General features: G+C 45.3%; 1 protein-coding gene across 3 annotated transcripts in view; it reads left to right on the plus strand.

The window, feature by feature from the left end:
• RMDN2 (regulator of microtubule dynamics 2) overlaps positions 1–26,562 on the plus strand; it is a 1,053,472-nt gene that overhangs the window by 470,677 nt on the left and 556,233 nt on the right. For all 3 annotated transcript variants that reach the window (XM_069607937.1, XM_069607939.1, XM_069607938.1), the window contains exon 6: positions 24,180–24,240. In XM_069607937.1, the coding sequence (XP_069464038.1) occupies positions 24,180–24,240 (61 nt within the window). The remainder of the gene's footprint in view (positions 1–24,179; positions 24,241–26,562) is intronic.

Raw genomic sequence — 26,562 nt, forward strand, 5'->3', positions numbered from 1 at the left:
ACAACTCCTAAAACCTAAAAAAAATGGGTGCAGTACCAGCTTTGGACACAAGCCGGCGCTAGCGGTCTAAACTCTGACAGTAGAACTGTAGTTCAGGAATGCAAGAGGATCCTGAGCTAACTGGGACTTCAAAGGTTTGTTCCCAGGAGGCAGGCTGATTCAATTAACAGTTCAAAGGGCCTCTGTCCATGCGAAGCATTCACACCAGCCCTTACCAGCAACAGCCCAGGAGATCACATGGACATGCTAACCAAATGCAGAGTGGCCCCCTGGCCTGCTGATCTCAGCCGACACATTAGACTCTTTCCATTGAATAGGATATGCTGATTTGGGTGTTGACTGTAAACGGAGCTCTGCCTGGTAGGTGAGACATGTGATCCCTGACTCTCCCAGTTCCTAGGGGCGGGCCAGACTGGAGTGTGAATTCATATTGCAGCGAATGTATGTTTAATTAAATTGCTTATAAAATCTTGTATTAAGCTCACAGAAATGTGCAATTTGGGGGTCCACAAAATGGAAAAGGCCCTCACGATTTGAGACCAAACTCCAATTTGTGCGGTGTCCTAGGACCGAACCCCGCTAATTATTAAACTGCAGACACTGTGCTTATGCTAGAGACCTAGTAAATTACTGGAATATGTGTGGAAGGGGGGTGTACATTTGTGTAATATTGGGTAATGATTCAACATTGGTAAACCAACTAAAAACTAAAATAAGTTGCCATTTTTGAATGCAAGCCCCCAGGAAGATCAGAGTTGGGCCAGAATGTACCTTAAGTCATCTACAATCTGTACATGTAATGTCAACCACTTGTGCGTTTGGGAAATATGTTTAGTTATGAGAATGAATTCTAAAGCAAAAGCAAAGGGGCGTTTCTTCAATAGATTGTAAATGGCAGCATCACTCTGACTCACAACCCAGTTCCCCCAATCAAGGGAGAGAGGAGGAACTGGCCAATGATAAGTTGAGAGGGGTTGGGCATGCAGAATGAGCCGACCCACCCACTTTCTAAACACATAAAAGGAGACTGTGCAGGACAGGTAGGGAGATTCACTTTCCACTTTCTTGTGGGACGCTTTGCCAGGAGACTCCAGACTTCAAATCCGTCAATCTCCAGAGACCAGAGATCCAGAGAGACCAGAGATCCAGAGAGACCAGAACTGTGCAGAGCTGACCCAGATCGCTGTGCGCAGAACCAGTACCAAGTGGCAAGAGAACCGCAGCGAATCCTGACCCGATCCGTGACAAAGTCGCATTCCTGTCCAAAATATAGTGTGAGTACTCAGCCAGAACCGTACAAAACCAATCTCTTAGTTTAAAATAATCTAATTCAAACTATTTTAACCTATCTAGAACTACATCATAGAATTGTGTGTCCTTCTGTGACTTTAAAGCTGCAACTGTCATCTGTCATTCTGAAACTTTAAAATTACATTTCTGAAAAACTACCTTCACAAAATCGTCCGTATCTCTTGAACCGTTTGTGATAGAAACGAAATTCAACTAAATTGCTGCAATTTGACATTTTGTTTCATTTCAGCCACGTGTAAAAATATTTGTCATTTGCTTCCATTACGGAATTCCGTTTTCAACCTGGTAACCATCCCTGGATCATTGATAGGGCTGGCCTGAACTGATTTAAAGTATCTCTCACTCACCCTGAACCTCTATAGGGAATCAAAATCATTTTTAGCATATTTTTCCCTTCTTTGCATGCCACCTTTAAAGTACTTTGCCTGTGTTTAAAATCATCCCTGTTTCTCTAAGCTTGCTAGGGGGGAACTGAATTCGGATTGTACTATGATTGTATTCCTGAAGACTGGGTGTGTTACTTTCATCTCCTTACATTGCATAGAGGGGGGGTGAATTGCCAAAAGGGGAAAAGTGATTATATTATGTTTTGCTGAAATCATATCAAGTTTATCCCTGTGTTGCTTCTTTTTCACCTTGCATTTCCTTGTACCATATAAAGCATTCTCAGCTACCTTATCCTCTATACTACTCCTAAGTAATTAAACCAGTGTGCCAGTATAACATCATCCATAGTTGATCACTGTCATATGTCTAAGTGTGATATCAAATATTAATTTATTATAAAAGTGCGATATATATCTATTGTTTAATTTTTCAAATAAACCTTTTCAATTTGCTAAACAAACCTACTTCTTGGCTCAGTGCGGTCAGGGGGATTCTCAGAGAGGGGCGTGATAAAAGGGTTCATCATCCAGATTATAACTTGTCATAAACATATATAAATAAGGGCTTCCCTTGAGCAATCCCAGACAAGGCACTGACTTAGTGGGACTGCTTGATTGGTGTCTTTAACAGCTCTGGTGCCACTGGCCCCAGCACAGCCCCTGCCGGCCACAGTTCAGGCAGTTCCATAACTGGACCTGTCGGACACTCAGGTGAACACAGACGAGGAGGAGGAACCTGACACGCCGTTGTCAGCAAAGGCCTTCCACAACAGGCTTGCAGGTTTGGCAGAATATTTGGGCCTTCCTCAACCCATGGTAGAGCAGTCCAAGGAGGTGGTCTTGGCAGAAGTCCTCACGCAAAGTCCCCCTACCAAGACAGTTATCCCGATGCAGAAGGACGTCGTGGCTCCGGCCAAGAAAGGGTGACTCAAGCCGCACTCGGCCCAACCTGTCAATCGGCGCCTCAATGCCAAGTATAGACAGATGGAGGGGGATACACTCTTGTGGTCTGCGCACCCCCACCTGCATTCTTCTGTGATCGATGCAGCGTCACTCTACTCTAAGCCTCAGTCGTCCTCAGCCACCTCGTCTTCGGCGCTGCTAGGCAAGGAGGAGAAGATCTTGGACGCGTATGGGAAGAAACTGTACTCCAATGCCTCCCTGCACCTGTGTCAGGCCAACGCCGATGCCATGCTGGCAGTAGCTAACCGGAGGGTTTGGTGGGAAATAGCATACATCTTCTGGAAGTTCCGGTGCAGAGCCAGGCATGCTTCAAGGCGGGTTTAGGAGAAGCCAAACTGGTAGCGCAGGACATCATGGAGTCCACCGTGGCCCACTCTGGCCAGGCCATCTGCATTGCCACGGACATGAGGAGGACGGCCTGGATTTGGGCTACTAAGTTTAACCCTGACTTTCAGGATCGCATATTTGACCTTCCGTTCGAGGGTAGTGACCTCTTTCACTCAACCACTGATGAGGAATTAGATAAAAAGAATAACATCTTGCAAACTGCGATGTCTTTATCCTGACGAAGCCCACGCCCAAGGGGTACACCCAGTCACATCAACGCTTCGACAAGGGGCAGTCGTTTGGCGGGTTCCGGGGATTCCAGGAACAGAGATCGAGACAACCTGACCGCTTGCTGAGTCTGCACCGGCGCAAGCAACAAAAGGGGTTTGGGGGAGCAAGGGCTTCTTCCAGTCCCCCTCCTCAGCAGCAGCGGCAGAAGGAGCCTCAGAAGGAAAAAAAGCATGACGCATCCCTTCGGGTCCACGTGTCCCCAGTGGGTGGCAGGCTTGCCTCTCTCATGCATTTCTGGTGCCAGAACTTTGCGGACCCCTGGATCCTCTCTGTAGTATCCACGGAGTACCACCTACCGATACCTCCCTCTCCTTCTTCCTCCCCCTCCTTCTTCCTCCCCTCCACTCCCACAGATTGGGGCAGCAACACTGTTGGCGGAGATCCAGTCGCTCGTCGAGAGCCAAGCAGTGGAAGAAGTACCAGCCTCCCACAGAGGATTAGGCTTCGATTCCAGGATTTTCACTATACATAAGAAGAACTAGGCTGGCCTGAGAGTTGTGTTGGACCTATCCACCCTCAACCTCTCCCTCTCTCTTCAGAAATTCAAGATGGTTACGCCAGCACTCATTGCAGAGACACTAGACAAGGGAGACTGGTTGTGCTCCCTGGATCTGAAGGACTTCTACCTACACGTCCCGATTTGGCAGCCACATCGCTCCTTCCTACGCTTCCGGATCATGGGCGGTCATTTCCAGTACAAGGTGCTACCCTTTGGCTTTGCCCTCGAAACGTGTCAGCCAATGTTAGGGGACATGCAGTCTGTTTTGCCTGAAACTCTGTACAATTAAACAATTCTATTTTTCCTATAAGATTTGTATCCAACAATCCATTGCAAGTACATACCTTTGAATGTAATTCTAGACTGTGTTCTACAGCTATAGAAAGTGTACAGGGGATGGGAGGATTCCATATATGAATCCTCTTCCTTTTCTTGTATTTAGTGTTGGTTCTGTGCCAGGACCATATTTCCTCCTCTGCACCTAGAAATGTATCTACGTATTATCTTTAAGTTCATTTAGAATTTCCATTTTGAATCTTGGTGTGCTCCATTAACCTTTGGACACTTTGGCCTGAACTGAGCCCTCATTGTATTTACCAGACTCATGAAAGCAGTGGCAGCCCTCCTCAGGGCCCAGGGCCACCATGTCTAACCATACCTGGACAACTGGCTCATCAGGGCTGGATCCTCGGAGGGGGGTTAGCTACACTTACTCCGCTCTTATGAGCACACTCCATGACCTGGGGTTTACTATCAACCTCAGGAAGTCTCCGCTGCAGCCCACGCAGAGCTTCACCTTTCTGGGCCTGATCTGGAATACGAGCTCCGAGAAGGTCTTTCCCTCGGAGGACAAGATTACGGCCATCAGTAGGGCCACTACACACTTCCTTACCAGAGCAGTGACATCGGCTTGGTGGTACCAACACTTACTGGGTATCATGGCAGCGCTCCTCCTGGTTGTGCCACACGCGAGACTCCGGATGAAGAGGTTACAGTTGTACTTCGCAGCCTCCTGGAATCAGGAGAAAGGCTCCCAAGCAGAGCTGGTCAGCATACCGCCTTCTCTGCACTCGGACCTCACATGGCAGTCCAAGGACTGCAACCTGCCGACAGGCAAGCCCTTCCAGCAGCCGTCCCTGCAGGTCACCGTCGCTATGGATTCCTCCCTAGAGGGCCGGGGAGCCACTCTGGACAGCCACAGCGTCCACAGAGTATGGACCCTGGAGGAGCAGGAGTCTCATATCAACTGGCTGGAGCTCATGGCCATTTGGCTTTCCCTCAGAGCCTTCCTTCTGCTCATTGAGGGCAAGACCGTCCTTATCCAGACCGACACCTCCACCAGCATGTACTATGTCAACAAGCAGGGGGGGGTACCAGGTCCCCTCCGCTGTGCAGCCTAGCGGTCAGTATGTGGCAATGGGCCATGGAAATAAACATCTACCTCATGGCTGTCCACCTCCCGGGGGTGGCCAATTTGGAAGCAGACAGGCTCAGCAGACGGGGAGCTGACAATTACGAATGGCAATTGAACGACCAGGTGCTGCATGTGGTCTTCAACACATGAGGCCATCCTCATGTGGATCTATTTGCCTCCTGGAAAAACAGGAAGGGCCATCAATTTGCGTCTTGGCAGGGGCTGGGCTCTGGCTCCCTGGGCGAGGCATTGCAGATTCAGTGGGAGGGCATGACAGCCTATGCCTTTCCTCCCACACCCCTAATCCCCAGGGTACTGCGCAAGATAAAGGAAGCTTGTCACCTCAGCATCATCTTTATATCTCCTTGGTGGCCGGCGAAACCGTGGTTCTCTGAATTGCTCAGCCTCACATACAAACCACACATTTACCTTCTGCTGGGTCCAGCAAATCTCCTGTCCCAGTAGGGGGGCAGGGTACTCCACCTCGCACCTCAGAAGTTAGCCCTTGCAGCGTGGTTCCTGAGCAAATCACCCTCAAGCACCTGAGCCTATCACGGGCTAACCTGGAGATTATTCAGGGCGCCAGGAGCAAAGCTACCTGGAGCCAATATAAGAGTAAATGGAGCAGAACCTGGGTGGACTCTAAGGAGATCGACCCCTTTACTTGCAACTGGATTATGTGCTCTCCTTCTCGGCACACCTCGCTCACTGAGGCGTGCAGGTGGACACATTTCACACCTATCTGGCAGCCATAGGGGCCTACAGAAACTTGGAGGAGGAGGTCTTCTCCTCTTCCAACTCGATAGTCAAGAAACATCTGGTGGGCTTGTCCAGGCTTTACCTGCCCATCAAGAAGCCACACCCTGTGTGGACCTCAATGTGGTGTTGGAAGGCTCCTTGGCACACAAACCATTCGAGCCAATGGCATCCGCGGACAACAGGCTGGTCACCATTAATACAGCTTTGCTAGTAGGACTCACCTACGCTCGCAGAGTCAGCGAGATCCAGGCTCTGGTGGCCTCAGAACCCTATACCACTTTGGAAATCTTACCCTCACCAAGAATGGTAAGAGATGCTTTAATATTTGCTCCTTAGTATTACACGGGGGGAAAAGCCACTGTATTGCGACTGGCGTAGTCCATGATCACTAAGATGAAGTGATTTCCCAGTTTTTAAGTTTCTAGTGGGCCCACTTTGTCCATTGTGATACTTGAAAATGGCATGCTGATAATGGGCAATGGTTGTAATGGGTCTGCCAGAACTGGAGTGGTTACTCTTTTCTGACAGATCTGACAAGTCAGCACAAAATTCTTAACATCGGCAAAAAATCCAAGCCAATGGAACTTAGGTGTTATCTGGCTTTGGGTCTTCCCTAACCCTTAATGGGCTGCGGCTAAATGCAAGTGAGCTTGTTTTAAAACTATTCGCCTATGGCTTCGGGGAACTTCCAGTTGAGTTCCGGATACTTCTGTGGTTAGATCTCCCCGATAAAATAGAGAAATATAGCTGACACTAGATTTATATACACTAACCAAAACTATACTGAAAACATGGAAATAATGCAGTGTTTTATAGTAGCAACAATGTAATTATGCTTATTTTTTAGGAAAGGACTTGTAGGACTGTCTTTAAAAAAAATAATTATCACATACTGGTCTTTACAAAACTCAATATAGTTAGCTTAGTAAAAGTATCATACCAATTATCTCTGGTATGAAATTATTTGAAAAAGAAAACTTTTCTTGGCTAGCACGCACAGGTTTTTGCCAATTTTAAGAGTGGAGGAGGGGGATACTGCTGTACTCTCTCTCCATTAGCCCTTTTGAACTTGCAGTGAACAGAGAAAAAAGGGTGGAGAGCACTAAGGACAAGAGTAGAAGAAGGCAGGGAGAGCTATGCTTTCACTAAACAGGGTAATTTAAATAGCTACGTGTGCTACACAAGTGTCAGTTTAATTAGCAAACCTACAGAATTGTATAGCAAATTGCTATCTGACACTGCTTATTTTATGCCTTGCATACTAACAGTATCTAGTGTGTCCAATTCAAATTTTGGCTTTCTATTCTAAATCGCAGGAGTCCAGGGATGTCCCTCCCTGCAGGCTTCCTTCAATTTGCTCACTGTCTGTTTTTTTGTTTTTGTTTTTTTAAAGAACACCCCTGCATGTTTATTTATTCATACTGATGATGTCTCTGGTGGCAATGATGGGTCTTTTTTTGGTCTCAATTTACCCTCCTGGGCTTTGTGGATATAGACACAGCAGATGTCTACCAATCAGTACCTATGAAACCCCTTGGCCTGATGCATGCTCTAAACAGATCAGCAGCTGGCATTTCTCCTTCTATGTGGGTGTTTTTCTTACCCATCAACCACGGGCCACCATCCTGGTCCTGGACAAGAGTCAACTACAGGCATGTGTTCTCCTTTGAAGATGCGGGCCCACCATAGGATCAGGGCTTCAACTCTCACATTCTTGGTTCACCCGAGGGTCTGTGTATTTAATCCTCAGCATACTAACAGAACTCATTCTCTGCTCTGGTGTACTTTGATTTCCCTTCTAAGGTCATAAAGAGAGGCAAATTACTAGTCAAACTCATTTTACTACCTTCGATCTCATTCTTTCTCACGTGTGCTCTTTCTCTCACGCTCTCTCTTGCACTCTCTCATGCTCTCGCTCGCTCCCTGTCTCTCTCTGACACTACCATCACCATCTCAGCAAATAAGCAACTCTCTAGAACACCCTTCTAGCTTCCTCACTATTGACCTGCATCTGCCACCTTTCATAAGTTTTCACAAGCTCAACTGTTTCAACATGTGTGTGACCTAACTGGGCAGCTCTTCATGTTCCCACTTCTGTTTAGTATGTTTTCTCCCTCTGCTTATTACTTCATGTGTTGTGCAGCTTCTCATTTCCCCATTCTATTTATGATTTGCACTTCAAGGGCCAAGGGCTGAAGAATGTTGGTCGCCATCTCAGGATCAGGCAGATCTGTCATGAAGGCAGAGTGGCCATGCAGGTCATCTCCCTGCTCCACCACTGGATGCTTGCTGTGATATTTTATGCTTTGTGCGCGCTTATATTGCTTACTCCCCAGCTCTCACAAGTCATGCTCTTTGCCACGTTTGTGCCTGAGATTGTTTCCCAGCATGCAGGATTCCTGGTGAGAAATCTTTCCTCTCCTGCCGCGGGCATATAGATTGTACTCCATAATATTGATGTATTGGCTTGCCTCTCAGTGTCTTTTGCACGATCACCTCATGCTGTTTTAAACATTTGACCCCTGGCACTATATAAGCCTTGCACTCCTATGTGGGGATCCGCTAGTGCTGTTCATGTCAACTATCTCCTGGTGTAGGTAAGTGTAAGGGGAGGGATGCTTCTGAGTGAGTGTTAAGGTGATCCTTGCCAGAGTGGCTTGGGAAGGCTTGGTGGACACTGGGCATCCCCATATATGTCCATATACCACCTCTAGGAATTGTATTCCTTAGCAGGTGCCTCTCCATGGCCCCAGTCTCCTAATGCAGTTTCCCTTATCTTCCTCTCCAGCTTTCAAACATCCTCCAAGGAGCCCTGTTATCTTAAGCCTTCCAAACCAGAACCCCATGCACATATGTGTTCATTCATTGGCCGCTAAGGTGTGCGGCTCCCACTGGTAGAGGACAGCAGGTTGCCACATGTATTATTTTGGACCAAGTTTGATACATCTTCAAAATGTATCTCTTGAGTGAGGATACCTATATAGCCTAACACTGCAAATGAAATTATTTCTAGGCTTTTCATATCTGCCTGCTAAATATTTTGTGGGAGACAGCTGGGGCTATTGGGCTTTTTCCTAAGAGCAAGTTGATTGGATTTGTTATGTACAAAGGTTGGGAGAGAACTTTAGAGGCAGGATTTGTTGACTACAAAAAGACTTCCTTCTATGGAAATGTGTTGTCCTCTGGTAAGATGCATAGAATTTCTATTCATTCTGCATACAGGGTGTCCCTAGGAAAATAGTGCTCAATCTAGATTTTTGGGACCTTACCAGTTATGCATGTTTGGGTAATGCAAAAGCATTAAAAGTCCTGAGCACCTCTCCTGCTTGATTGATACATTCAGTAAAATCTTATATTAATGTGAATTTAAAGAAATTAAAGTTTTCCTTTTAACCTTTCATGTCACAGGTCTTTGTTGGGTGAGCTGAACATCAAGCGGGTGCACTTAGCTTGGCCTTAGGGTGTCGAGAAACACCAGGGCAATTCTGCCGGAAAACATTTAATTACTCATGGATATATGTACACTGGATTGCAAGAGGTAGAGTAAATTGCACCTACAATGATGGGATAAGATTCGAATCATTCAGATGACCCTTCAGAATGACGCTAGTCCCACTCTGACTAAAACTGCTATAGGCTATTGAGAGAGTATTCAGACTGCTTCTCTGCGGCGGGGAAGGCAAACTGAGTATCCACCTGCTGGTCCACTACAAAATGGAGATTGAGGCTTTGGTGTCCCCAATATCAAGAGTTACCACCAGTTGGTCTCCTTGTGGTATCTAGACACATTGATCATAAAAAGCAGAGGCCTAAAAGGGTTTGGGTCTACTATAGAAAAGATGTCTGTCTACCCCGCCACACTTGTGCTGCGCCTGTCGGTGGCTAAAAATAACACTAGGGTTTACTCCTCTGTGGACATATTTACTCAATGGGCTCTTTTTGTGGGGCAATCTTGTGCTAAAAGCCTATACCAACACACCTTTATTAAACTCCTGAATCAAAGCTGGAATTCTTAAAATCAGCAATGTCTGAGTTGCAAACTCGTTAATCTTTTTAAACTGTCAATTTCAAGTATAAATTAATCAAACCAAAACGGCCTAGACCTAATTAACTGACTACTTCTTTTAAATCATTGGCCAGAGTGTTGGATACAGGGGTAGATGCAGGGCTACTCAACACTACGACTTTGCTGCCTCAAACCTCAGCACATTCCTGTGAGCTTCCTCTCTCGCTCTAGAAGTTACTGAGCCGCAACCCGCATTGCCGCGAGACTTAGACCCTTAGATCATGTTGGGAATAGGAGCTTTCTGCACCAATTAACAGGAAACACTGGTTGGGGCTTGTGTGACCTTTAAAAGAATGATTGGTAATTTAACTTTCGGATTGGGGTAATCACCTCTACTGGTCCTTAGATAGTGGACCAAATGCACATTGATTCAGTGAAATGTAATTTGGGTTTGTAAGAAGCATATAGGCACTAACCTACATTTGATTTGGCAATGTCAACATCTGTCGATTTCTGGAGGGAGGTGCTAGCTTGTCATGAATTTGTTGGTGGTTATAGGGTATTTAAAGACCCAGTCCTATTAATTTGGGGGTTCTTTCCACTGTCAATCAATGTATTACATTCTATAGCGCTGTGGTTATATTGTGCATGAATTGTGGCACAGAAAATAATATTCTAGTGTGGAAATGGGAGAAATAGCCTTGTTTGGTTAATGAGAAGAGAGTTTTGTTTCATAAAGTAGGTTCCTTGGATATATTTGATATATTGGATATGTTTGAGGAACATTGGGAAGCTTCTTATGATTTCTCAGCATGAACTTGCTTGTGGTTCTTTCCCCTTTTGCCCATTTCTACCCCCCCCCCGCCAATCCCGATAGATCTTTCCTGCCTTGGTATGTGGCCCTCCTTATGGATGTGTGTTGTGCTCCTGTTCTCAAAAGTTAATTTTCCAGCTGGATGCATTGAAATGCCCTGGCCTATAATTGAATCACCCTGTGTGGCAGAAGATCATTATGGCACTAACCTGAGGCATACAACAATACAAAAGGAGAGTGGTACAAACTGATACCTTTAATACCTTTTGAACTGGATGAAATAACTTGAGCAATGGTGAGACGGTGAAACCTTCCAATCACTTATTTGTATGATATATACAGACTCATAAGGTACATTAAACTTTACCTAGAAAAAAATGCAAAACATTTTTTCTCTGTAACTTTGTCATGTAACTGATAGGACAAATCCAAACATTCCTGCTAAATTTGTAGAAGTTTCATCAATGTGTTCACGCCTAAAAGTATTGCTAAAAACATTTGTTTGCATGGGGACTTCCGTAGTGGCTGGAAAAATGCACAATTTACACAGATTAGCCCACAATGTTGCAAAATTGCTTCGATTTTCAAAATATATGGCACAAGTGTAGGCTTTAGACTGACGTTGTGCATGCTGCAAAAATGTTGCAACCACAATCATCCATACACGAGATGTGCACTTTTTCTAAAGAGTTTTGGTTTCGAATGTGAGAAGTGGAAAACATTTGACCCACTGGCTCTTAGGATTCTATTTTCTGTTCTGAATACAAGAAACAGAGAATGTAATTTGGGATAATTGACTATTGGGTAGAAATTTCAATTAGCAAGCTACTTCCCCGGGCATAATAAGTCACTTGCTCCCTCAATTATCAACATACACATAGCACACCATTTCTTACTTTCCTGGAGTCAATTATGATTCCCCAATGGCTAGTTGTGATAAATTCAGCACCCCGATTCCTTTCTCACCCCCTTCTTTCACGCTCTCCTCACCTGAATTGCAGGAATCGTTTTCTGTGTCCTGCAGGTGTCTTCGGGCCAGATAATCCTTCTCCTTTCTCCAGTGAAGGTGCTTGTCACGGAGGGAGTCCACAGTGACCGCTGGTAGACAGCCGTCCCGTGACCACTCTTCTGGGATCAAGTCAGAATGAGGGAAAAACCCCAAGTGGGGGAAAAAACCCTTGCTGGAGTGTAGATAAGACTCTGCTACTTCTTTTGCATGGAAGGTGGAGCACAGACTGGAAAGCGAGGTCGCAGGTAAGGCTGTAGATTCTTCGCAGAATCGCGGGTCCGATGGAGTGGTAATGAAGAACAGCTGATTGATGCTGGAGGTTGAGAACTCCGTCGGCGCAGGTGTGGATAGTCCTTGGACCTGGGCGGAACACAGGAGAGCCCAGCCAGCGAAGCCGAAGGAAGGTAAGGGGGACCAGAGGTCCAGAGAGGCGAACAGAAAATAGTAAGAAACAAGAGAAAGTGGGCGGCGCCACGTACACAGGAACGGGACCGTGGAAGGCTAAGAATAGCGAGCCGCCGGAGAGGAGGAAAGAGGGAGAGGTGAGAAAGCTTCACCGTGACAGGCAAAACCAGGAAACACTGCTGACAGATCCGAGGGAAGGAGCGACAGCCGAGAGGAGCGTGGGAACCCGGAAGCAGAGAGCATCTGAGAGGGTTGCAACGCGAGGTCCGCTGGCACAGGAGGGAATATATACTCCCAGCAGCACCGCGCTACCTTGGGAGGAATGGCAGCATGAACACAAAGAAGGGACTAAACCCTCCTACCTCTGTGCATCCATCCCCAACACGGAAGAATCCGCCAATCTAGACTTCTGCGGATGACACTAGTGTTGAGAGCAAAGTTTGAAGCCTGAGAACTAAGGCTGCTACAGGTAGTTGAGTCTTGTCCAATCCCTTTGTCAAATGTGTGACTTCTAATGCACACAGAGGCCACACATTCCCAGAGAACGTTGCTTCTGAAACAAAACAGGGACATTAAATTATATATTTTATCTGCAGAGGGAAGTAATTCCCCCCGCACCCACCCAACATTCAGTTTCTAAGAGATTATAACCCATAAACACACAAAAGAGGCATTGGTTGAAACTTTGAGACAAAGAGCCAGCATCAGGTATGAAGATCTCTGGACCCTCTGGTTGGTGCTGTCCACATTCTGTCCTAACCAAAGTCCATCAGATTCCCTTTCCCAGCCCTTGGATCCAGGTAACAAAGTTTCCCAAGCTGTTCCACTTATGGCTGTCACAGATCAAGAATCTAACGAGGCGCAGGAGGAGTTTGGAGCACAGTGGGGGGTGAGGAAGGAGAAATGTAGACTGGCCATAGACAGGAAAGTTGAGAATTTGGAAGGGGAAGCCGAGGCAGTTTTGAAAGGAGGTGAAGAAACAGGAGTATGAAGGAGGGACTGTGGGAAGTCCCTTGGCAATGCAGTGAAAGTGCTACATAAGTGAAACAGAAGTCATATTTGTAGTTGGGGTTAAGTGAGAGAAGGATGGCAGAATGCTGAGGAAGTTACACTCCAGCCAGCTTGAGGGCTAGAATTAAGATCCAGCAGCAAGACCATGGGTATGAATGAGCATTGTCTCAGCGATGAGGACACCAAGAAGGCGCTTCGCGGTAAACCAGAATCCTGCCAAGCCACTTAACACGCTCAAGGCCCCCCTACGATATGGGAGAGTGTGTGGAACCTGCTCAAAAAGAATCTAGGTATACAAGTGTTCCAGAAACAATTTAGGGATATCCATCCAGCGAGGGCCGGTGGAGGATGCTCACCCTCCAGGACATCAGGTACTGGAAGGTCTTTTATACATAGGAGACAGTGAATAATGCTGGGAAAAACCCCAGTCCGAATAAATCAGAACAAGAGACATTTGCTGTGTGGAAGCAGATTGTGAGTTGCGCAGTGGAGAGACCCGGACAAACTGTTGGTAGTAGAAAAGGTGCACTATAAAACTTGACCTACCCTAAGGGTTCTGTTCCCTTCATGCATACCAGGAACTGAGGAGAGACCCCCACAAGGTGCTTAAAGAAACCCCAAGTTGCCAGGAAGTGACAGTAGACGTCCAAAAGTGATTGCAAAATATTTCATTTGGGACTTTATCTTTGTAACAAAAGAACCAACAGATAATTGTCAAGGAAGGAACATGCCATTCTGCCAACGACTTGGTGTGGGCACAGTGGTGTCAAAGGCAGGAGGGATTTAAGCACTGAAGTATTCTGTAGGTTTAGGACCCAAAACCCAGTTGTGGACATCCTTTGTTTGTTCTCCATCCCTTGTAGCAGGAAACCCACAATAAAGTTGCTTTTCATGAAACGTATTACGTTTCCTGGTGTCTTTGTGACACTCCACTTATGATGGCTGTTTGCAATAGGTGACATATGATAGCATAGTCTGCCATACAATGGCAGTACATGGCATATTGTTTGACTGAATACATGGGAATATGATAATTATGGCGCCTTATGGTATATGACCAGAGTATCTAACAAAAGGATGTGCTAACTGCCCATATGGCACATTTCTACACTATACTTCAGTTTGTACAATACTGAACCTATGCATGCACCCACTCATGCAACGATACATAAATAAATGATATGCCCAAAACAATGTTCAAACACCAGAGGACAAAAACGCATTGCAAACCATCCATTCACCCTCTTCCCAGTTATGTAACCATCTACAGACCACACAACAAATACCCTTACGTGTCATTCCTATCGGTTTGTTCAATGATTCTTGTATTTTGCCTCAGTGTGACCATCATATATATTTTTAATTCAAAATTCCATGTGTGTGTCATTTGTATTATTTGAGGTACTGGCCCACCATTGAAGACATTCTTAACTATTTGATGCATTGTATATATATTATCCCCATATATATGTTTGCCATACCTAATGTCACCGGGAAAAGGTTGTGGCGACATTATATATGATGACCATATATATGGGGGCTAGGGAAGTGGGGGTGCCCCTCGCTCCCCTTGAAGAAAATAAAAAGGTTTTGGGGGTTGCGGGTGTGTCCCCTGCATTTTCAAAGTGATGATGTCCCTGCAAAAAATGGCAATTTTTTGGCGACTTTTTTGCCAGATGAAATTTTTGTGGGGACATCATCCCATGGAACCACCAGTTTGTGGTCTATCCGAACTGCTTTGAAAGCAAGTGCCGATTTCAGGCGTCTTAAAGCCTCTTCCTGTTTTCTGATGCTAGACTGTGAAAGCAAATGCAGGATTTCATGTTTAGGAAAATGATGATTCTATTTCGGACACAGAGATGTGAAGTGTTATGCTTATATCTACTTTAATCTCAGAGAACGACCTTATAGTAAAAACATATCAACTTTAAGATTTACTATCTTTCCCATGAACTTTAAGGCAAAGGAGAAAAGTGTAGTCTCAAAGTAAGAAAAAAACAAAAAAAACCTGGGACATCAATATGCAATCACAGTCCATTGCAGCATATCACACCCTCTTCCAGGAAGCCTTCCTTCTCTTTCTTTGTACAGGAGAATCTCAATTGAAGAACAATGTTTTGGAAAATCTTGACAAGCTCAAACTCTGAACAAATAAATTACACCGATCAAATCTATGCATTATTGTGTCTTCTAGGTAGAGTTGGCCTACATTAAGTCTCAGGTGGGCAATGTTACTCTTGATCTTTGCATTTCTAACCAATCAACTATTTTGTATACTTCATATCTATATCTGCTAATGCAAAATCATTTTGCATGTGTTCCACTATCATGATATCATACAGATCATTGACCGTAGCTTACACTCGCATGTAGTGTGCAAGTCTTCATGACTCTGCAGGTGCTGATAAAAGGATCGCTTTTGACCCACAGGGAGCTAGATTGCAAGGGTGCAATAATACTTTGCCTTTCTGTCCATAGTAGAAATGTGACTTTCCTAAAAATCAGTATGGAGAATCTGCATTAGATGGTAAGACGGGGAGATATGATTTGGAATTTATAATGCTCCTTTACACAATTGTTTCTAGGCACCACAAGACAAGGGGGGGAGAGACATGACAAAGGATGTTACTAGGCCTTGTGACAGATTGTGCAAGATCAACGAGAAGTGCATGGGAGAGAGTGAGGGGAGAAGTGCAGGTAAGAGGTACGGGGGAAGTGCAGTCAGGCAGCAGGGCTCTGAGTAAGTGCGAAGACAGCAGAATACACGGTAGCAGTCTCAGACCAGAGTGCTGGGTAGGCCAGAAGGCAGTGTTGGGTGACTGGTCAGGGGGGTGGAGGAGCATGATACCCTGTGTGACTCTGAGGGCAACCACGCCACCAGTTAGGACGACCAGACAGGTATATCAGCAGGAGAGAGGGAGAGAGAAGGAAGACAAGAAGAGGACGGTCTTGAGCAGCTTCCAGAACTTCAGGTGATCCAGCTCAAGTATGAGAGGGGCAGGAAGGCTATTCCAGACGGAGCACCTGCAGGAGGGAGATCAACCCCCCACTCTTTGTTTGGAGATGCGTCTGACCCGCAGAGAGTTTGAAGTAGCTGAGCGGAGGGCTCTAGAAGGGAGGTATTTACGAAGAGAGTTTTCGATATAGAGAGGAGCACAGCTCCAGAAAGCCTTGTGGATGATGCAGAGGGTCTTGAATTTGATCTTTGCGGCCACAGGGAGCCACTGGAGAGATTTCAGAGCTGGAGAGATACGGTCCCCGGGCTTGAGGCCAAGGATACATTTCCAAGTTCTGTTTTGGATTAGTTGAAGAGGGAGAAGTGTAGAGTTGGGAAGAATGAGAAATAGGCTGTTGTAGTAGTCCAGCCTGAAGAGAACCAGAGCTCTGGGACAGTGAGCTTCTGGGGGAAGGTGATTAAAAGGTAGGATACCTCCGAGGAGTTGCAGCTGGAAGTGGGCCTTCTTGGCAAGGTCTGTGATGTGAAGGAGAGAGTGGAGTCGGAGATGATGCCAATGTTTTTTGCCTCACATGAGGGCAAGGGGAGGGGGCCCAAGGAGGGTGACCAGGGGATGGAGGAAAAGTGGGAGCAGGGGGTCCCAATGAGAAAAATCTCTGTTTTACGGGCATTAAGGCAAAGGTTGTTAGAGGCACACCATCCCTGAATAGCACATGGACAGTCAGGAATGAGCAAGGAGTGTTAGGAGGCTGAGGGTAACCTGTAACAGAGCTGAGTGTCATCTGCATAGCACTCAAAGTTAGAGAAGGAAGTAGAGATCAGGTGGGCCAGATAGACATTAAAGAGCCAGGGTGATGGGATAGAGCCCTGGGGAATACAACATGTGGAAAGATAGGTAGTGGAGAGAAAGGACCAAAGTTGGACCTGGGTGGGTCGGTCCAAGAGGAAGGAGGTCATCCATGCAAGAACCTGAATCTCATGCTTTATGAAGCTTGTTGAAACGTACTTACTACTAATGAAGAAAATTGACCAATCAACTTGAATACACATTCTTAACACCAACTCACCTGAACAGCCTGCTGCCTTTATAATGTCCTGTAGCCTTGCACCTATGACACAGGCTTTTGAGCCCATGACTCCACTTGCTGAGTGAGCACCAACTGTCATGTTGTCAACACCTGACCCACCTTTGCAAGGTGGCACAAGGTAATGCTTTATGCAGTTTAGTAAGACTCACCAGCAATTGCGTTTCCCTCGTCAACCTTATAATCACTGTCATTTCTTGTGTACTTTGAGGCCTCAGACAGTACATAGCTTTGGCTGGTCTAGAAAATCTGGGTTAGACGCCATTGTGGTTCCTGTTTTTGTATGCTTAGTATGTGAAAGATAGCCCCTTCCAAGGAGAAGCTCCTGCTTCTTATGTCCAATGCCTTCTCGTCTTTTACTCTTTTACAGGATATAAGGCATAGCCGCATTAGGTAATAAGGGTTTTCTGCAATGTAGGTCATAAACGGGCACCTTTGGAGCAATCGCTTAGGCCCCATAATAATGAAATGTTGGGGGTTGGAGGCCTCACTAGGCAAATACCTTCCTTCAGTCTCTTGACAAGAGGATGGTCTCTCACTGTTTGAGTTATTCATTACTGAATGACTTGCCACAATAACCACTGTCCTATACCCTTTGGCATTCTTAACTTGCATGGAGAGGAAGTTCCCTTCCTCTACAACCTTCACTGTAATAGCATTGCCTTCTCTTTCCAGGCACCAGCATCCCCAGATTTTCCAATCTGACCTGTAAGACTTTGCCATGCATGGAGACCGGGAACTGCAAATGAAGCCATCAGTCATAGGAAAGCACTGGCTTTCTGGAGCCATCTCAGAAATCCTCTGCATCACCAGAATGAGAGAGAAGCATAGCACTATTGAGTGAAGATTCCCTGCTGGGTCTTGGACACTGTGGAGAATCTGCGATGGGAGGGCCTGTTGGGACCCAGAAACCATGCTCAAATTTACCAGAATTTTGTAATCCGCACCATCCGGGCTTTTGCTCTCCAGGTGTAGGCTAGCATATGTGTGAACATCATGAACAAGGGAAACGCTTATTCAGTCTCCAGTCCCAATTGTTGGAGAAATGCATCCATGGTTGCTGACATCAGTTCTAGTCTCCCCTCAGTTGACAATTGAGCCACAAGGCAAAGAGAAATGTTGAGCCTGGTCCCCAGACTTCCAACCATTAGGCACTTCCTTGTGCATTGTCTAGTTGCTGGAATCTCTCCGGAATCTTGAGTTCCAATCCACTACTGTATTTGCTATTCAAGGGGGATGCTCTGCCTGGACTCAGATGTTATTCTCCAGGCAGTAGTGTGGAAAGTCCATGGCCAGATCTACTAAGAGCAGAGATCATGTGCCTCTCAGGTGATTAATATATATATCAATATATGTTCATATATTGATATATTGCTGAAATATTGTCCTTGATGATCAGTAAACAATATTTGACTGCCTGCAGTGTGGAGAATTTGATGAAAAAATATCCAGCTAGTAGCTTCAGACAGTTTGTTGATGTCCATCTCCTCCTGGGCCCATTCTCTTCTGTTCATCATGGATCTTCAGCTGACTCCCAGCTTCAGAATCTTCTGCTCCAGGATGCAAGGTGTTCTAACCATCTACACATTATCATCATGGCCTGCTTGGGAATGGTGTCAGGTGTTGGTATCCCAGGCACCTGCCGTAGCAGTAGTAGTAGGAGTCGTCATGTAGTGCCTTTTCCCATATAAATGGCCTCAACGCGCTTGTGGTGGGAATGCCCTCGGGGGACTGAAGTCCAGGCATGGGAACCTTGTCAGAAAAGGCTTGGAATGTTTGTTTGCATTTGGCCATGATTAGGAGTAAGGTGGGCTGGCTAGGGTCCAGTAAGCAACCCAAGAGGTCAGGCACGTTCATGGGTCCTGAGGGAGGTTACGAGAGTGCACTAGTGCAAAAGACGTGTTATGTTTCCAGCTAGGCCAAATTTGTCATAGGTTGTCTCTGTATTCTAATGGCATAGGTTTTGAGGCAAGTCTGGAGTAAGGAAACGAAGACCTAAGTGTCCAGCTAGACCAAATTTGTCAAAGTCATAGCTGCATTCTAGTGTGTGTGGATGGATAGCTGTGCCTGCAGCAGATGTCCACCGAAGTGGTGCATTATACGTATCTTAAGTTCAGGTGGAGCTTATTTTTGATCTTGCTGTGTGATCAGATTGGCTGTGTGAAAAGAGGAAGTCCTAGGCACTATGAACAGGCTACCCTCAAAGTTTTCTAAGCACACTAGACCAGCTAACTTAGTACATCTTCTAGGCATGACAGACAAACTACAATAAGATCTTGGGATTGAGTATTCGCTGAACAAAATAGACAGGCTACCCTTATAGTCTCACTATATATCTTCTAAGTTCTATAATGTGCTACCTTCAGGCATCTTCTGGGTACAATATCAAGGATATTTGCATGTATATTTGTGTTACAATGGCTAACATATAGAGCGAAGAGCAATGGATAGGTTATCGTCATATATTTCCAAGCGCAATAGACAGGCTAAAATAGTGCAACACAAGTGCCCACTCCCAAGTCCATCTAAGTGCTGCATACTGCCCACCCTAAAATCAGTCTAACCTTCACAGATCTTCTGAGTGCAATACATGTGCTACCTTCGCAATTTCTTCTAGAGCAGTACATGTGCTAGCCTTCACAGTTCTTCATATGCAATACATCTGCTAATCTATACAATTTCTTCTAAGTGCAACACGTGTTAACCTACCCAATATCTTCTACCCCTAAACCCATCTAAGTGCGACACCTTTCTTGCCCCCAAAATCCATTTAAGTGCAACACATTTCCTGTCCCCGATTTACAGCTAGATGTAATACATTTCCTACTCCCAGTATCCATTTAAGTGCAACGCCTTTCCTACTCCCAAATTACAGCTACATGCAATATATTTTCCCCAAAATACAGCCAAGTGCAATACATTTCCTACCCCCGGAAATCCATCTAAGTGCAACACCTTAACTACTCCCCAAAATCCATCTCATTGCGACAGATTTGCAACCCCAAAATACAGCTAAGTACAATACATTTCCTATCCTCAAATTCCGTCCAAGTACGACACCTTTCGTACTCCCAAAACTCCATATGTGTGATGCCTTTCCTACTCCGCAAAATCCATCTGAGTGCAACACTTTTCCTACCACCAAAATACAGCTAGGTGCAATACATTTTGTACTCCCAAAGTAAGCTTAAATGTAATACATTTGCTACTCCCCAGTCCATTTTAGTGCAATACACAGGTAACCCCCAAATCTACCAGACGATCTAGTGGGTGCAGCATGTAATCTACAGAGTGTTATAATATGATGGTGGCAATGTAGGAATGAGTCTCAGGGTTTTAATTGAGCACAGTAATGGCTGTGCTCACCGCCTGTACCAACCGTACCTTAGTTGTTGCTGCAGGATCCTCTGTCTGGCATCCATGGGCAAACAGGGGCAAACGGGGAGGTGAGCTGCCCTTTGCCGTGGCCCTTTACCGGCTTCCCTCTGTCCCTCTGCTAAGAGGACAGCTTTCCCGGGAGGCCAGCCAATCACAGGGAGGGGAGGTGGGAAGAGGGCGGGACGAGGACAGGGGAGGGCTCTGGGAGGGAAACGGGTACTGGTAGTGGGTCTGAGAAAGCCTAGAAAAAAAGCAAATACAGCAAAAATGGAGGGGCAAAGAGGGGGGCACTTTAAATACCTTATAGTCCAGGTACACTATCATTGGGATGCCTCAATTTCATAACCTGGTGATTAGTAGCTGGAGGAGCTTGGAAAAATACCAGGGGGCAGAGAAAAGCCCAAATAGAAGGCTTGCAAATTCCCAGACTTGACCAACCCAGATGAACCGCAGGAAGCATCTGTTGCAGAGGTGGGTGGGATTGGTGCCAGCAGACCAGCATTCTTGAGGTCAAATTCGGACAGCCCGTCCCCTGACTGCAACATGTCCCTGAGAAGATGGATGCCCTTGATCTTGAAGCTAATCTTGGCGTTCCCTCCAAGATCTGCCCAGGACTTCCATCGGGTTCTCTATGAATATTATTAAGTGCTCCGGTATTAATGCCACTGACACTTTTTTGGCCAGTTGAGGGCATTTTACTCCTGGCTTCTTTAACCAGCAGAGTCCACAATCTTTTGCATAGGTGTTGTCCTATTTTCTGTACTGGTGTCCACCCTAATAGTTGAAGATGAATAAGGGCATCTTTGGTTTCAAGACTGCTTTGACATTCTGGTCATCATATGTGTCTGTTGATTGCTTTGTCGAAGTTGGTGGAGCCCTTGTCCTCTCCATGTTATTAATATTGAGTGTGAAGGGCTGCGTCCCTTCTTCTGCTTACAAGCTAGGAGCACTATTTTTGAAAGGCATTGACCCTAGAAGGAGCTAGGTCCCTGTCTTTTTCTTGCATGCCGGAAGAATGTGAAGTGGCTTTTCTTCTCTTTCCTTTGGTTGCAAAGTACTTATATACTAATGTTCCTTCAATTTCCATCTGTGTGCCTCTTTGTACTCCTTCCCACCAAGGGGCTTATCAGCCAGGCCTCCATCAGAGCAGTCTATTTTTTTAGTACTGGTTCCAATTCTGCATTCACTACACTGCATATTCTTGTCTACAGATGTTGGATGTTCCGAAGCTCTTTCTTAAAACTGTGGGCCATCGGATGTGCATGTCAGAGCCCAGATCTTGTTCTGATCATTCCTTGACATTTCATCTTCTGTAACTTCTAGGATGTTGAGTAAATGCCTGTATGATTATATATGGGTGGCTCAGGTCTTGATTTTGGGCCCCTGATCACCTGTCCCTATTGCAGATTCGCTGTGGGGGGGCAGCACAGCTCGAACATGGGCCCCTGCTCGCCTGCACTTGGCAGTCTTTTGGATCTGTCATTATTTATAGTCACCATCTGTCTTTCTGTACCACTTTGAATCTGATCAAATTAAATGTACGCTTGTTGCTAAACACAGAGTTGCAACAGCCCCCTGATTGATATTCTCTTACTGACTTTGTATTCACTTGCAAGGAAGAGCAGTTGCTTTTAGTACTTTGATGCTCGCCATGTACCTTGTGAAATGGAGGATTTGTCGAGGCGTATGCACAATTGTCAACTGACAATATACCATGGTTGTACAACTATCGGTGTACCGCTCACTTGTTTTTGAAGTTCTGGATAAGAGAAAACGCTGCACTGTGCTGCAGGTAATGACGACAGCAGCAATGTTCTGAAGACATCAGTGAAATTACACACAATCAACTACTAATAATTAATTAATCTTTTGAATGTTAGCAAGTGCCACACTTGGATAGAATTGTGAATGTTAGCCTGCATTACATCAGGAAAGAATTGTGAATGTTAGCAAGTGCCACACCTAGATAGAATTGTGAACGCTAGCCTATGTCGCAACGAGACAGAATTGTGAATGTTAGCAAGTGCTACACTTAGAAGATAGAATTGTGACAATTAGCCTGCGTCGCATCGAGACAATTGTCAATGTTAGCAACTGCTACACTTAGAATTGCGAATGTTAGCAAGTGCCACATTTGTTAGAATTGTGAAAATTAGCCTGCATCGCATCCACTCTGCAGGACTCTCAAACCTAGTTATAGCCTCCATCTCTGTCTACTATATGGTGAAATGCAATGTATTGTGAAACCTAGGCCTCCCTCCCACTTTACAGAATTCTCCAATGTAGGTGTAGCCTCCATCTCTGTCTATTATATGTTGAAACCCACTTATTGTGGCACCTAGGCCTTTGCCCACTATACAGGACTCTCAGATCTAGGTGTAGCCTCCATCTTTGCCTATTGTATGGTGAAACGTAGTGTATTGTGAGACCTGGGCCTCTCCCCCACCATACAGGGTTCTCAAATCTAGGCATTTAGCCAAACTGCGAAACTCGGCTACGAGACATACAACCCACTAACCAAATAAGCTTGAAATGTCTGCATACATAACTCATACAAAAACCCACACAACCACCTCTTGCACAGCAAGCCGCACGCACTTCACCACACATAAGCCGCACCAACAGCACACAAAGACTTGCATCGATCCGATACTCGCACCAAAGCTCAGCGCACGTTGTAAACCAAACTGAAGCTACCAACAGGACACCACTTCTCTCACTGTCCTACTCCCTCGTCACCTTACTAACCCAACCCGCCTTCTTATTTGCAGATCCACCTGAGCGCCTGGGGACCAATTCCGTTGGCGGCGGTGCGCAGTACAAATACCTTTAACATTAACTTAACACCAGAGACCAGTCTCTAAGCGCTGATATTCCATGACATAGTACTTAACTGACTTTGGAGCATCAACGAAAGAGGTCAAGGGGTTCCTGGAAAAGAACGTTATATGATGTAGTGGACTGTGATTGGATGCTGATGTCACATGTGTTTACTTTGAGACTGCACATTTCCCCTTAAGGGTCATGGGAAAGGTAGTTCATTTCAAAATTAACTGTTTTTACTATGATGCTTTTCTGGGACCCTAAAGAAAAGAGAAGGATAATATGAGCCCCATACTTACCATAGAATCATGATCCAGAATCTGGGTTCTTTCTTGGTGGGGGTGCCTTGCACTGGGGGGACGCACACACACAAGCCAGCAAGAAGAAAGGGACTGTTCTTGAAAGGTGTTAAGCGTAGCCGTCATGGGTGGGAGGTAAAAGCTATGGTGGGTGGATGGGCAGACCATTTAATAGAAGGGAAGCAAAGGTAGAAACGGGACTCACACGGGCAAACTTTGTGTAATGTCTGGTGTTTATTTTAAGAAACCAATATGATTGAAAAACGGAATTGTACGGTTGAAGAAAAGGGTGGAATCGTCCAAAAATAAGAGTACAGTTTTTTCTGTTTGAGTTGACCCAATGCGCATAGCGATTCCCTGCCTCTGTTTCGTTTGATCGAAAATACGCAAAATGAAGTTCTAAATCAATCAGTAAAACGCATGTTCTTAAAATGTTGTTACAGGAAAGAGCATAGCTGGCAAAGCCGTTGAGATGGATCCATTCAATGCCGACTGCCACCAGTGGTAAGTGACCAGGGGAACAAGTGGATCTGTGTGGATTTCTTTCAGTAGTTTAGACGATGCACGCTTCCACGTCTCCCTGGCCCGGCCGAACCCTGATCAGTGCATTAGTCCTCACAGAAGTGAATTAGTGCTCTGTCATATACATGGGCCTCAGCTTCACTCAGTCTTACATCACCACCGACATTCAGTGCCAGTTAAGGGCGGTGGGGCTTGACACCTTGGGGGCATTTATCCAGGTCCTAGAAACTGAAGGGCAACCAAAAAATAGAAATGCTTTCACGTACCTACCATATTTAGTACAATGACTGTTTACATTACCATAGCAGGGTTTCCGGTTAGCTGCTTAGCAGAGAAGCCATCATCACCTTTGCGACCACCTACGTTAAGGTCCTTATATTTGCTTGGAATTCTGTTTTAAAAGACGCAGAAATGTAAAGGTAAAAATGCAATGCACCGCGAGCCGGATCAAAACTGATTTGAATGAACAGGTCATGCACCGTACCTGGGCGTGTGGTGTTTCGTACTGCTGGCCATTGATGCAAATGAAAATGGAAAAAGGCAGTTTCTGGTTTAATATAAGGTTAAATGCATATGGTTCACACTTTTCGTGATTAATTTGAAGTTATTGCAAAAGAACTAAACAAAGTGATGCAATTTTGAGCACTTTCATGGCTATTAATTCACCAAAGTGACTAGAGTTAAGATGCAAAAATGTTATTTCTACTGTACATGTCATTGACATTTGTAATTTCGGCTGACACGTGTTGGAATCTTTGCCGCAGTGCAGTACCTTGCATTTTGGCGAGCCACAAGCCTCAAATGTTTTTCTTTATACCCCATCATCACTACTCCTAAAAGAGCACTATGTCCACTCTATACACAGTGACGCTAGACACAAACGGCACTGGTCTACCTACACCAAATATCCACTTTCCTGTATTGTAGTCTCTCAATGCCATCCCCAAGATAACGCCTGGACCAGGGGGTCGGGGGGAGCACAGGCCTATAACGGCCCACAGTTCAGTCAGTCAGTGTGGAGGTTTGGAGAGAGAAGGGTGGAGCTTAGAGTAGAGTCTGGAGTTAGGGAGAAAAGTTTGCCAGAGATTGTAAAACACAGAGTACATAGAGGTGGTTTAGGGAGCGGTCCAGGAAGTTTGGCGAGGCCAGGCAAGGAAGAACTGGGGGTACGTCAAGGCACATCTAGAATGCTGGAGTCCAGGAGAGGGGGGAGGCAGACCAGGAAGAGCTGGATCTGGTTAAATGTCTGGAAGGCTTGAGAAGAGAGTTATAGCTGAGTGATAGGGAGGAGGAGTTGGTGACAGAAAGGAAGAGGCTGGTAACAGTGTGATGGTTTTACTTTCACTTTATCAATATGAGCTTTTACACACTATTTTTTGTCAGGGTGCCATATTGGTATATATTACTTTAATATAATGTGGTCGTTTGGTATGTAGGATTCACTTAAAGATTTTTTGAGTTGTTTCTAATAGTTGGGTATCTCTAATTGCTTTACAATCTATTCGCAATAACGTCATACTTTAGTTCTGTAACTGGAACATTGTGCTGTGTAGGTCATTATTGTAAGAATCACGGTATTACGGTTAGAGTTGCTAGAAGTGCTGCTTTTTATGTTGTCTTTTTGGTTTGAATATGTATATTTGTTTGGATATCTGCAAAAAAATGCTTGTGAAAAAGAACTAATGGTCCAAAACACGTTGAGTGATATTACAGATTTCTTAACTTCAAGTGTGCTTCTGTAAACTTTGCTTTCAAAGCATTGTGTATTATTCTAAATGTTTTCTGACTATTAGATCATTATTAAACTATATCTGTTGTGAAACAGCAGTGGCTTCTTTTGTAAACCACATATAGGCCGCAGACACTCAGTCAGGTGATTTCCCAGTGCATTCAGAATTGTTACATTTGTGGCAAGCACAGGTTCATGGCTGTCTAACGTTCCGACACCCAGACATTTTGGAAATCCTGAATTTGCTATAAATATACTCTTATTCAATGATGTGCGCCACCTGATAGTTATGAATACTAGTCTCAGCCATTTAAATTATTGTAAGCCAGCTGGGATTTTGTAAAAAGTTTCAGACACACCAAGTCAGAAGCCATCCTGGAAGAGGGGCAGGAAGAGAGAGCGAAAGAACGGGAGAAGTCTGGCGTCGAGATTTATCTGGAAAATCGAGGCTATTGACAGACTATTTAACAGAAGCTGCTGATAGCTCTCTGAGGATTAACAAAAATAGTTGCTGATAATATTTTCGGGGCATTTGAGAAGAGGTTCTGTAACCCTATTGAAGCATGGAAGAGGAG

Source organism: Ambystoma mexicanum, chromosome 4q, assembly GCF_040938575.1.
Source record: "Ambystoma mexicanum isolate Mex_15411 chromosome 4q, UKY_AmexF1_1, whole genome shotgun sequence".
Taxonomy (NCBI): domain Eukaryota; kingdom Metazoa; phylum Chordata; class Amphibia; order Caudata; family Ambystomatidae; genus Ambystoma; species Ambystoma mexicanum.